At 42.5% G+C, this 12973-nt stretch overlaps 1 protein-coding gene across 1 annotated transcript in view; it reads left to right on the top strand.

Annotated features, from left to right (window-relative positions):
• Positions 1 to 11060, top strand: part of adcy8 (adenylate cyclase 8 (brain)) — a 66867-nt gene extending 55807 nt beyond the window's left edge. Inside the window, exons 16-19 of the mRNA XM_034887382.1 lie at positions 4725 to 4871; positions 7126 to 7218; positions 8945 to 9059; positions 9850 to 11060. Of these exons, the coding sequence (XP_034743273.1) occupies positions 4725 to 4871; positions 7126 to 7218; positions 8945 to 9059; positions 9850 to 10349 (855 nt within the window). The 3' untranslated portion in view covers positions 10350 to 11060. The remainder of the gene's footprint in view (positions 1 to 4724; positions 4872 to 7125; positions 7219 to 8944; positions 9060 to 9849) is intronic.
• The last annotated feature ends 1913 nt before the right edge of the window (positions 11061 to 12973 follow it).

Genomic DNA, 12973 nt, shown 5'->3' on the forward strand with positions numbered 1-12973 from the left:
TATAGCATTGTAAAACAAATGGAAGTGTATTGAAATAGTATTGAGTAAAAGTTGACATATTCCAGTCTGTGATTATCAACAAAATCCATTCCTTTAATTTTAGTCTCAATAATTCCTAATTTCTGCTTTTCTAACTCAAACATTAGGTATTATTTCCTATAAATGAGGTTTATTGACCATAAATTCCAAAAATAACTGTAAAACAAAGTTAATAAGTTAGTGTTACGTAGTGTTGAAAACATCAAAAAAGGGACAAACATTGAAAAAAAAGCGCCAAAAGTGTTGAAAAATGGGACAAAAACATATAAAGTTTAAAACATGGATAAAAAGCGTCAACAAAAGTGTTGATTTTTGGAAAATGACAACACAAGGGTTAGGTGCTTGTGGGATTCTGAGACTCTGTGTTGTTAACTAGCTTCGTAGATGCAGGAAAGACAACCACGATGTGATTGGTTTTTAACTTGTTATCCGTCCCTCGTTTTGAGGACGCGACACTATGATGGGGATGCTCTTTAGGAGCTGAATCTCAAATCTCCACTAACACCTGAACACACCATTCCGACAGTTCCTGTCACTGTATTTCAAGAAAGTAAAATAAAATCTGTGAATACAGCGGACTAGTCTCTGTGATGGATTATCTTTCTCAAATGTGTTTGAAGTGTTGAATCAAATCATCTCAACCTGGAAGGTGAGAAGTCAAAGTAGACTTTATCACAAGTTTGGTCTCAGTTTTTTGTACTTTTTGTCTATTATTTGCATCAGTATCGATACAATCGTACTTACCAAATACATTTTAGGGTTCAGTCGAAACTAGTAAAATGGGAAATGTGCAGGATCTCTTTTCTCAACCACTGACATGAAGAAAAGAAAAAGCTCCATAATTGATTTTCAAACAACTGTACAGAGAGAGAGAGAGATAGCGATAAAGAGATAGAGATAGAGGGACAGAGAGAGAGAGATGGAGAGAGAGAGAAGGTTTTGGTCGTACGAATTTGAATTGATTTGAATAAGAGTCACTTTGCAGCTGAGAACTCATTGATTTATCTTGCCGTCTCAGGAAGGAGTGACTCAGCAGAGTCCAACTTTACAAAGTTTCTTTTCTTTTCTTTCCCTTCCCTCCGCTGCCCTTTTCCTTCTCTGCCTTTTATTTCCATTGAATGGAGTTGTTCTGCACTGCTAAAAATGTCTAAAAGGGAGCACACCCAATAGGAGAGGAATCAGATGGGTTTTTGGTTAATCTGCTGCAAGTTTTAAGCCGAGTCATAGCACAGGGAACAAAGGAGTTTTTACTTAAACTCAAGGCAAGGCAAAGCAGCTTCATCTGGAGAGCACATTTCAGCAACAGGGCAGTTCAAAGGGCTTTACATAAAATCAGTTAAACAGATAAAACACAGGTACAAACAGTTAAAAATCATAAGCATCAAACACCGATAAAACACATAGGGTCACTCAGAGGGAAGTGGGTGGTGTGTGCAGTCTAATGTAGACCGGGCCTTGCTGAGTACTGGATTCACCGTCAATCCGTACAGTAGGTGTTCAGGGCCTTCAGTCTGGACCAGATCAACTGACCAACATTTAATAAAAACATTGTTTTGAGTGAGATTTATAATTATTAATTGCACCTTAAAAGTTAAGGTTGATAACTTCTGTGTTTCTCTGTAATGAGCTGCCAGCAATTAAGATGAAAGATGGGAAGACTCTGGGATAAATCTCCTTAATTATCCATCTCCGGGGTTTGAGAGAAGTTCCCTCTCAGATTAAAGCAATATCTCAGCTTTTTTCATATAATGTGGGGGGGCTTGATTTCACTTCCTTTCTTCTCCGTTCGTTCCGCTGCTTTCTTCCTACCAACATAAGGATAACGACGTGATTGTGCGGGTCGGCAGAGAGGACAGTTATCTCACGCCTGAGTCAAATCGCCGTATTGTCCCCCGTCCGTCCTCGTCTCGGCTCCCTCGTTATCGCCTCCCTCGTTATCGACTCCTCCGATCGTCCGTCGCCTCGCGAACAAAAGGCAAGCGGCCGATGAATTATGAATGTCACGAGAGGAGAGCTGATATCATTCTGCTGCCATGTCTGGTCCTACTCATAAAGAACACGATTAAAAATGCATCCGTTAGGAAAGGTTGGGTCCTGATTACTTGTTACATTATTAATCGGGCTGATTATTGGTCCGTGATTTAGACACGGAAGATCTGGGTCCGCTGAAAAGCTGTTGACAGAAAGCATTTTAGAGTCATTTTATCAACATTTTTAGGCTATTTTTAGGGTAGCACACATCCTGTGATTTGTTAAAAACTCCTGTTTGTCTCCGGTTGTGTGAAGGTCTGTGTTGAAAGAGAAAGAAAAACTTTAAAGTGCCCAAATTCTTCTCATTTTCAGGTTTGTAGTTGTATTATGAGGTTGTACCAGAATAGGTTTACATGGTTTCATTTTCAAGAAAACACCCTATTTTCTTTGCAGATCCTGTTCAGGTCTCTGTTTTAGCTCCAGAGTGAGACATCTCACTAGTTTTAGCTCCAGAGTGAGACATCTCTCTAGTTTTATCTCCAGAGTGAGACATCTCCCTTCTATCCTATCTTTGTTGGGAGCTGCACATGCTCAGTAGCTCGGTAAGATCCCATCAGCTAGATAACTCTTTCTCCAGCTTTGGTCAATCCAAGGCAGGACCAGCTGGGAGACTTCTTCTAGACCAGGGACAGGAAGTAGAAAAGGTACAGGAAGTAGTTCTTTTGGAGATTATGGTCAACTAGTGGCTGTTGGAGCAGTGTTTTCCATTGAGAACGAGCTAGCATGCTACGGTTAGCCACCTCGTCTCTAGTGACGTAGATAGCCGTGCAGATGTTGGACAGCTCACCTGGAGACTGAAGACAGAGGACACTCAGGAACTAGGTCTATCCAATTGAGTGCAGAGGCTTTTTTTTCCTGGTTTGGTGGAAACACTCTGCATAATCCCAGCCTAGTGGAACAGAATCAGACTCAGATTCTGACTAAAATCTGAGTAAGACCACGTCAGACAGGGAGGTCGCTGGAAAATGGAAATGTTCAGCGAACCAACCGCAAACGGCTACAGCAAGGTGCTACCACTGAAGTCTGGGATTTTTTTTTTAATGTTTACTGTTGTCACTGTTGAGCTCCATAGAACTACGTTGAATCAATCATATTTTTAGTCTTTAAATGGTTTTTAGGATGCTAAAGCTTTAAGAGTCACCAGATCTCAACCCAGGAAGTCGCTGCTTGTGGTGGTCTCACATCACTTAAATACTAAAATAACACAGATCAAAGTGTTGGATTAAGAGAACAGTTTGGTGACATTTGGCTGTGCTCGTTACGCCGGCGAAAGTGTCACAATGAAGTCAGAGGCTAAGTTTAATTGAACCGAAATAGTCAAGCAGAGTAAGAGAGGTCTGACTTCTGACTCTTTAAATGATGTGTATGAAATGTTGAACAATGGCCGGACTTAATGTTTACCAGCCTATTATTAAAATATCCCCGTAGCGACGTGAGGCTGTTTCCTGTCAGCAGGCCTGCTGCTCTGCTCTCTCCTGTACCAACGCTGCCCCCCAGCGGTGGGACCAGGGTACTGCAGCTGCTGCATCACAGAACCTTGATACCTCAGTGTTTCTGTGCAGATGCAGGATTAGGATTTTTTAAATAATTTTGTCACATTGAGATTGAGTTTGAGTATTTTCTTTTGCATTTGCTGAATTCATGCACACGTTCACTGTGTTGTGCACAGTGACCCGAAGTTACCCCTGAAATAGTTTAAAAAAAGAAAAATGTACATATTTTATATTGTACTGTAATATACATGTCATCTTTAATACATAATATAGATATACCTTCATACACTATTACGCTTTATCAATTTAAAGATACATTTTAATGGTTAGAAAGTATCCTATTATTGGTATTAAATGTATAGGACTACACTAGTGTTGTTACATCTTTCATACAGCCGCATAGATTAATGAAGGTTGATTAATCAGTTCGCCAACTATTTTGACAGTTGATTAATCGGTTTGAGTCATTTTTTAAGAAGTTAAACTTCTCTGGTGTCAGCATGTTAACCCGAGTCCAACTTTCTTTAATATATTACGTAAATATTGTGAACCCAAGACTTTTGTAAACTCATTTCAAGCACCAAAACAATTGAGCGTAGGTATGTTTTCAGAAGAGATTTAAGAAATATTTCGGCTTTAGGGCCAAATTATCTTTTGACACATGGCTCTGGAACAATTTTGGGCGTCACTCTGCAAAGGTGAGATTGTTTCGAACATTTTGATATGAAACACACGGTGATCAGGTAATACGCAAATACCGTTAAAAGGAGAATTCAAAAATAAGTGTAAAAATGCCCTTAGACCTCAGCGTGTTAAATGTGAATATTGTTCTAGTTTCTTCTCTTTGTGAAGCTAAACTCAAGATCTTTTGAGTTGTGGACATTTGAGGAAGTCATGTTGGGCTTCGGGAAACACTGATCTACATTTCTTTTTACTTTATAGAACAATCGACCAATCGATTAATCGACAATGGACAATAATAGTTAGTTCAAGTTGCCATTCAACAAATTACATAACTACATAAAATCAAAAACTGATGGTGTAAAGGATTCTGCACCTCGGAATCCATCTCATTTTTAGAGGAACACTGGTATTTTTTGGCCATTTTCAATCAGACAAACGTGACCGTAGTGGTTGAACCAGTGCCGTGTGCCCCCACAGGAGCTGTACTCCCAGTCCTACGACTCGGTGGGCGTGATGTTCGCGTCCATCCCGGGCTTCGCCGACTTCTACTCCCAGACTGAGATGAACAACCAGGGAGTCGAGTGCCTCAGGCTCCTCAACGAGATAATCGCCGACTTTGACGAGGTGAGACCGCCGACCCTGAAGTTGCACCCTCTAACACTTCAGACCAACTTTCAAACCTGCCTCAGCACCAGTGTTGGGCAAGTTACTCCCAAAATGTAACACATTATAGATTACTAGTGACTGTCATTTGAGAGTAATTTGTTTTATTACAATATTGCTGTCTCTGAATTGTGACGCGTAACGCTACTTTTGCATTACTTTCACCAAAATAAGAGCGGGAGTTTGACTTGGCAGCTAGCTTGAGATTTCAATACCGGATCAATAAAGTTTCCTCTTTATCCTTTTTATTACATCATAGATTATTCGTAATATTTTGTATGATTAAAGTGAATATGCAAAGTAACTGCAACTATACAAATATGAGTAAAACTTGAAATAGGCAAGTAAGAGGATGAAAATACTCAATTAAAAGTACCTTGCAGTTGTATTGAAATACGGCATGGTTGTTTGTGTGAAGCACCTGAATAAGGGGAAACGCCAGAGCAGGGGGAATGATAGGGGGAAACACCAGAGCAGGGGGAATGAGAGGGGGAAACACCAGAGCAGGGGGAAGGGAATGACTAGGAGAATGACAGGGAGAAACACCAGAGCAGGGTGAATGAGAGAAGGTAACACCTCAGCAAGGGGGAATGAGAGGGGGAAACTCCAGAGCAGGGGGAATGAGAGGGGGTAACACCAGAGCAGGGATAATGAGGGGAATTTTTTGGATGCCCGGTGGGGACAAAATGTATTAAGTGATCCTCTACTTCACCAAAAGACCATATATTATATACCTAAAAGTAATTTAAAGTTAGTAATGCGCTGTAACGTGGCCCCATAGATCGCCAGAGCAGGGGGAATGAGAGGGGGTAACCCCAGAGCAGGGGGAATGAGAGGGGGAAATGTAGCAGAAGATGTTTATTTTTAAACCAAAGGTTAGAACTCTAAATGTAGCCTCAGTGTGTGAGTGTCTCAGGTCTCCAGGATTTTGCTGTCTCATGCTGACGTTTCTCCTGATGCAGCTTCAGTCCAGAGTCCAGACTCATGCTGCCTTCACAAAGGCTAGAGGAGGGAAACTGACAGAGGCCAATATCATACCTGGCATTTGCTGGTTCGTCAGGGAAACTGAGCTTGCAGGAAGTCCATTTCATTTCCCTTTTCAAGTTAGAAGTGGAAATTTTTCGGTCCTATAAAGAGATTCCCATTGCCATTTCCTGTGCGTTGACAAAATAAACAACAGAATTGTTAAAAGTAGCACAAGGATTTTTAGTCGGGCAGTTTCCTCATCACCAGCGACTTCATGGCTTTCCTAGTTTATAATAATCATACAAGTTACAGTTCAGTTCAGACCAAAGATTTGCAACGAGACGAGTTGAAACAACTACTTCACACCAGTGAGACGAGACGGTGTATCATCTCCATAGCAACGCCACTTTAAACTTCTTTCCAACTTCCAGCCTTTTTTTCTATATCATTTGTTGCGTCTAAATATGAATGTGGATAACGTCAGTGATGGTGATATAAAGACCAGCTGACTTCTCTATACGTCCTAAACTAAACTTCTCTTACGTCCTAAAACCAGCCTCTGAAGACTCTACCATCTGAGTCTCTATTGGCTGTAGAAACAGGAGACGTCTCTTCTGTCCTAAAACCAGCCTCTGGAGACCCCACCAGCTGACTTCTCTATTGGCCGCAGAAACAAGAGACGTCTCTTACGTCCTAAAACCAGCCTCTGGAGACTCCACCATCTGACTTCTCTATTGACTGCAGAAACAGGAGACGTCTCTTCTGTCCTAAAACCAGCCTCTGGAAACTCCACCATCTGAGTCTCTATTGGCTGCAGAAACGGGAGACGTCTCTTCTGTCCTAAAACCAGCCTCTGGAAACTCCACAATCTGAGTCTCTATTGGCTGTAGAAACAGGAGACGTCTCTTACGTCCTAAAACCAGCCTCTGGAGACTCCACATTCTGAGTCTCTATTGGCTGTAGAAACAGGAGACGTCTCTTACGTCCTAAACCAGCCTCTGGAGACTCCACCAGCTGAGTCGCAGCAACACCATCAGCTGGTTTGACTCAAGCTGAGACGGGCCGGTTCCGACTATCCCGCAACGTTCTAAAGAGGTTTTGTGTCGTCGCGAATCTTCGGTCTGAACTGGTATTTAGATATTGACTAGCAGAAAGATGGATATGAAGGAGAATAAATCATCAAAGTGTTGGATTCATTTCCTTAAGATCAGAGAAGTAAATATTTCTTTCACTGTATCCCTTGTCCCAGTTGCTAGGCGAGGAGCGTTTCCAGGACATCGAGAAGATCAAGACCATTGGCAGCACCTACATGGCCGTCTCCGGTCTGTCGCCTGAAAAGCAGGTGAGATCCTCCAGGGTTCCTTCCAACGCATGTCTAGTCAGTCTGCTGGTTTCTGACCTGCAGGCAGTCCCAGGAGAGAGGCTGCATCAAGCAGGGAACTTCCTCCTCAAATTAGCCTCACAAGACACAAACACTAATTGCTAATTTGCAAATATAGAACTGGTTTGCAGGGGCCCAGGTTTGACTTAGACCTGTGGCCCTTTGGTGCATGTCATTCCCCTTTCACGTCTTCAGCTGTCCTGTCAAAATAAAGGCCTAAAAATGATAAGAAATTATCTTTAAACAATAACTAAGAGAACAAGACGATGACATTTCTCAAACATAACTGATTAACAATATCATTATCTCTTTCAGTCAAATTAAAAAAAATTTTTTATTTATGTGTTACTTTTTCAAAGAAATTAAAGAGCTGATTGAGCCCCAGTAGTCATCTGTTGGTTATCTCACTATCATGGGACCCAGATCTTGTAATAACACCAGTACACCACCTTTGTAGTAAACCCCCCCTCTTTATTATCATAAACCAGAGGTCTTCAACAGGGGGTCCGCGACCCCTAGGGGGTCCGCGGAGGTACTGCATGGGGGTCGCTAAAGTTTTGGTTGATTAGACTTTTTTTTATATTCCCCCCCCCCTGCAATTTTTTCCACCAATTGAAATGTCTTTAAATACACATTAACATGAATTCAACACACTGTACTAAACAGATAAATGGAGGCAGAAGATGTCTTTCAGTCATCAATGCACACATGGCACTATAGGACCAGTTTGATATAACACCATTTTATACAATATATATAATTAGGGGGTCCGCGCTCCATCTCGCCATCAGTTTGGGGGTCCTTGGCCTGGAAAACGTTGAAGACCCCTGTCATAAACTATCATAAAACATGTAGCGAATAAGCAAAGAAATGGCAATTATTTAAAATAAATTGCGATTTGATTGAATAAAGCATGTTGACTGTTACAGGCCTAATCTATATAAAACACATCCAGACAGTCAAAATCTTTATTTTTCACAATCCTGTCTTGTTCTTTAAACCCCCCCCCCCCCCCCCTAATATTAGCATATTTTTAGTAAACACAGTTCTTGTTTTCTGTACATGTTATGAACTGTTATCTCTTTTGGAGAGTGGGTTATCTTTCATATTTTTTAACCCTTGTGTTGTCCTTCGGTTCAAATTGACCCGTTTCAAAGTGTTTTATATCACAAATATGGATTTATTTGGACCAAATTGCCCAAAATTAACATGGATGATTCCATATGTTCTTCAGGTAAAATTAATGATTACTTTCATTGAATTCTTTGGGTGTTTTTTTTCATGGTTTCCAAACAGTATCCGGACTAAACTTCAACATCTACCCATCTGAGATCCACTCAACATCCTCTGATCTTAACTATTAGTCAAAATAATTCATAATTTCTACCTTTTTAACTAAAAACGTATGTATAACTTGATATGAAGGACCATGAATTCCACCAATAAGTGTAAAACCTGTCATTAAACCAGTACAGACTTTTAAAAAAGTGAGAAATAAATCATAAAAACTACGAAGATATTGGAAAAGCACAAAAAAAATATTCATTTTCAATTTTGACCTGGAAGGACACGGGTAACGGAAAGGACAACACAAGGGTTAATGGGGGGAAAATAATCTACCTTTTCTTAATTTTGGGGGGGGGGGACATTTCCCCTCGGCTGACTGTGACTCTTCTCTGACCCGCAGCAGTGTGAAGATAAGTGGGGTCACCTGTGTGCGCTGGCGGACTTCGCCATCGCCCTCAACGAGAGCATCCAGGAGATCAACAAGCACTCGTTCAACAACTTTGAGCTGAGGATCGGTAAGGGCTCCGTGTCACTCATCGAGGACATTCCTTGTTTTGTTTTTATTCATACTTCTTTCTGATCATGCTTCCTCTTCCACCTTATTACATCACGTCTTCGACCCCATTTTAATACTTTCAAATTTTTTTAATCCCATGATGAAGGGTGACCTTCTAAATTCTTCTGTCAGTCTACCTGTTCAGTGACTGTTTTGCCACTAGCTTCTTTTCCAGAGCGCTGCGGGCTGCTGCTCTCATGAATGGATTACTTTTTTCAGTGCTTGCACATCATGCAATAAAGGGGTAAAAAAGGGATTCAAATCACATCTTAGTAAAAACAGCTAATTTTATTTCAGTTTTTTTTTTCACAAAAAGAGCAGCAAACTTGGATCAGAACAAACAGCCTGTTGCTCTATTAGAAAAAGTGTGAATTTGTAGTGTCAAAAGATCTGAAAATCACGCAAGAAGTTTGTTAAGTAGGCAGCGCTAGATTGTCTTGATTAGTGTGAAGAAGAGTCCAAGGAGACGAAAGGTAACGTAACGTAACAAATATATACTACACCCATTATGTAAATCAATTTTCTGTGCACACCCACTTAATAAAACGGACTGCTGAGTACTCTTTCGGCACTTTTTTCTCTTTGCAAAGTCACAAAAGGCAATTCCGTGTCCCTGCGTTATTTTACCACTCAAGTCTTTGAACCTAACATTTAGAAACCTTAAAATCCAGCTGGATTTCAGATAATGTGTCTAGAAAGAAGCAACAGCTGATCGCCTGTGTGTGTGTGTGTGTGTGTGTGTTTGGCAGGGATGGCCCACGGCTCGGTGGTGGCGGGTGTGATCGGCGCCAAGAAGCCCCAGTACGACATCTGGGGGAAGACGGTGAACCTGGCGAGCCGCATGGACAGCACGGGGATCAGCGGCAAGATCCAGGTGCCCGAGGACACCTACCTGATCCTGAAGGAGCGCGGGTTCGCCTTCGAGTACCGCGGCGAGATCTACGTCAAGGGCATCAGCGAGCAGGAGGGCAAGATCCGCACGCACTACCTGCTGGGCCGCGTGCAGCCCAACCCGCTCATCATGCAGCCGCGCAAGATCACGGGCCAGTACTCGCTGGCGGCCGTGGTGCTCGGCCTGGTGCAGTCCCTGAACCGCCAGAAGCAGAAGCAGATCCTAAACGACAACAACAACTCGGGCATCCTGAAGGGCCACCACCACTACAACCGGAGGACGTTGTTAGCGCCCGGTAGCTCCGAGGTGGGAGCGGGGCATCATCCCGAAGCAGCTGATAAGACTGAGCTGTCCTGAAAGTGCACCCTGGGAGTTGTAGTTCCACGCAGGTTTCCCAGAGGCAGAGCTGCTCTGCAGGCAGAACACATTCCAGAGGTTAAGTTAAAGCTTCAGAGGATGAGGCTTTCTTTTGAGATCTTTTTTCTGGCATTTTAGGCTTTTATTTTGATAGGTCAGGTATACATTTAAGGTGATGGGCGGGGGAACGACATGCGGCAAAAGGGCCACAGATCAGAACCGGACCCGCTGCAGCGAGGACCCCAAGTGCATAGGGCGCGTGCTCTACCAGGTGAGCTACCCAGGCACCCCGGGTGTGTAACTAACGACAGGAGAGCAGGAAGTTTTTTTTTCCAGACCTCTAAATAGTCGCTCTTATTTCAGATTTATTTACAACAAAGTAAAACAAAAAAGGAGAACAGGAAGTCTCTTCAGGGTTCACAGCAACTTTAGTACAGCGTCGCCGGGTTGCAGACCTCTGAATGGTCGCACATTCAGATTTTTATTTTACAGCACTTTAAAATGGTCTGGTGTTGTGTTTAGTGACGGCTGTTTCCTCGGTCTGAGCAGTAGCGGACCAATCAGAGCTTTGTAGGTAGGGTTCTTAAGAGGGTCATCGTGGTCTTAGCCTGGCTCCGGCCTCCTACATTCTTCCGCTCAATTTGCATTTTCCTTCAGTACTCCGTCTGGGTTTGCGGTCTATTCGCGGGTTTTCTCCGGCGAAATAATTGGCGGCCCGTTGTGGCAACGCTGCCAAATATCCAGAAGTTAAACCCCGAGCAGGAACTCTCTTTGCTGAGTTCTGTTGGGGTCCATGATGTTGTGACCCTCCTCCCCATGGGGATCGGGAAAAGTTTGATTTTACAGCTCGCTCCGTTAGTGGTGAAGGGGTTAGCTAAGGCTAACGCTAGCGATGCTAAGCCGACGTCACGACCAAACGTTAGTGATTGGTTAGGGCAGATTCAGACTGGCAGAGACTCTCTAGACTAATAAAATGGACCAGAGTCTGGTAGGACCGGGCTAATGGACCAGAGTCTGGTAGTACCAGGCTAATGGACCAGAGTCTGGTAGGACCGGGCTAATGGACCAGAGTCTGGTAGGACCAGGCTAATGGATCAGAGTCTGGTAGGACCAGGCTAATGGACCAGAGTCTGGTAGGACCAGGCTAAACCTAAATCACCTAACCCACAACTACAATAATTTAACAATAAATAACAGTTGCACTATTAACAAGTAACAACTAAATAAATGTTGAGTTGCTATGGTAACCAGAGCCCAGAGGGAAAATATGTTATTTTAAAAGTACCCAAAATTCACGGTAGACTACAGAGAAAGTCCGATATTTTCATATTTTCACAAAGGGTGTAAATATTTCCGTCGACACATTAATGGAACCAAAACGAGGAACCATAATGGAACCGGGTTTCGGTACCCAACCGTAGACATTACAGTATATTTCACAATTTCCATTTTCCATTAGATTTTTTTTTTAGGTTTTAACGTTTCCGAGCGCACTTAAAGACAGCTTCATTTCCCGTGTCAGCTACTTCACACATTACCCCCATTCATTATGAATTATTATGGTTTATTGCCATTTCTTTAACCCTCCTGTGTTCTTCGGGTCAAATTTGACCCATTTATTAAGTCTTTTTTTTTTTTTTTTACCAAATTGCCAAAAAGTAACACTGACGGTTCCTTGAAACCCTCTTCACAAGTAATTATATTGAATTTTTGGTGTTTTAATTAATTTTATAGAATTATCCTGACGTCACTTTGACAGTCCGTGATTATCCTCCAACCATACATTCCTTTGATCTTAAAAATCAAAAGTCAAAATTACTCGTACTTTCTCCTGTTTTAACTCAAAGTTAGATATAATTTAATATAAGCTACTTAAGGTGTATTGACCATAAATTCCCAAAATTGGTGTAAAACTAGTGGAAATAAGTTGTTTTTAGCGCATACTGCTGGAAGTGGAAAATAAGAGCCGAAAATCTCGACAAAATGCTACAAAAATGTTTAAAAAAATAACTTTGAAAAGACATGAACGTGACAAAATGTGTGAGAAAGTGTAAAAAAAAAAAAAAAAACTTTATATGTTTTTGACCCGGGAGGACAACACGGGTTAAACCAATCACGATTCACCCTGCAGAGACCTGAGGACCAGTTAACCAGAGTCCTCAGAAATCCTGTTGAGATGAGTTTTTACAAGTGATACCCAATCAGCAGAGACTAGTCTGTAAACCTGCGGAAAATAAGACAGGCAGACCGGGTGTTAAACGCGACCCCCGTGTTGTCGGGGCTGAACGTTGCCTAGTAGCCTAAATGTGCTCTGAGAAAAAACAAAGCTTTCTCTGGCTCCTCCCACACAGGTTTAACTCAACCAATGAGATGAGGTTCTGCCTCCTGAAGCTGCTCTGCTTTTGATCGATGCTGGCAGGACTGAAAGTGCCACCCTCCTCCTGAAAGAGGAGGATGAAGAGGAGGATGAAGAGGAGGTGGTGCTGGAGGGAGGGAGGGTACGGGACGGCTGCGTCCTGTCTCCGTCCGCCCTCGTCTGTCCCTTGTCTGTTGCAATGATCTTCTCGGACTGTCTGTTTCCACCTGTCGTTTCCACACCCCCCCCCCCCCCCCCCCCCCCCCCC

The sequence above is a fragment of the Etheostoma cragini genome, chromosome 12 (assembly GCF_013103735.1).
Source record: "Etheostoma cragini isolate CJK2018 chromosome 12, CSU_Ecrag_1.0, whole genome shotgun sequence".
NCBI lineage: Eukaryota > Metazoa > Chordata > Actinopteri > Perciformes > Percidae > Etheostoma > Etheostoma cragini.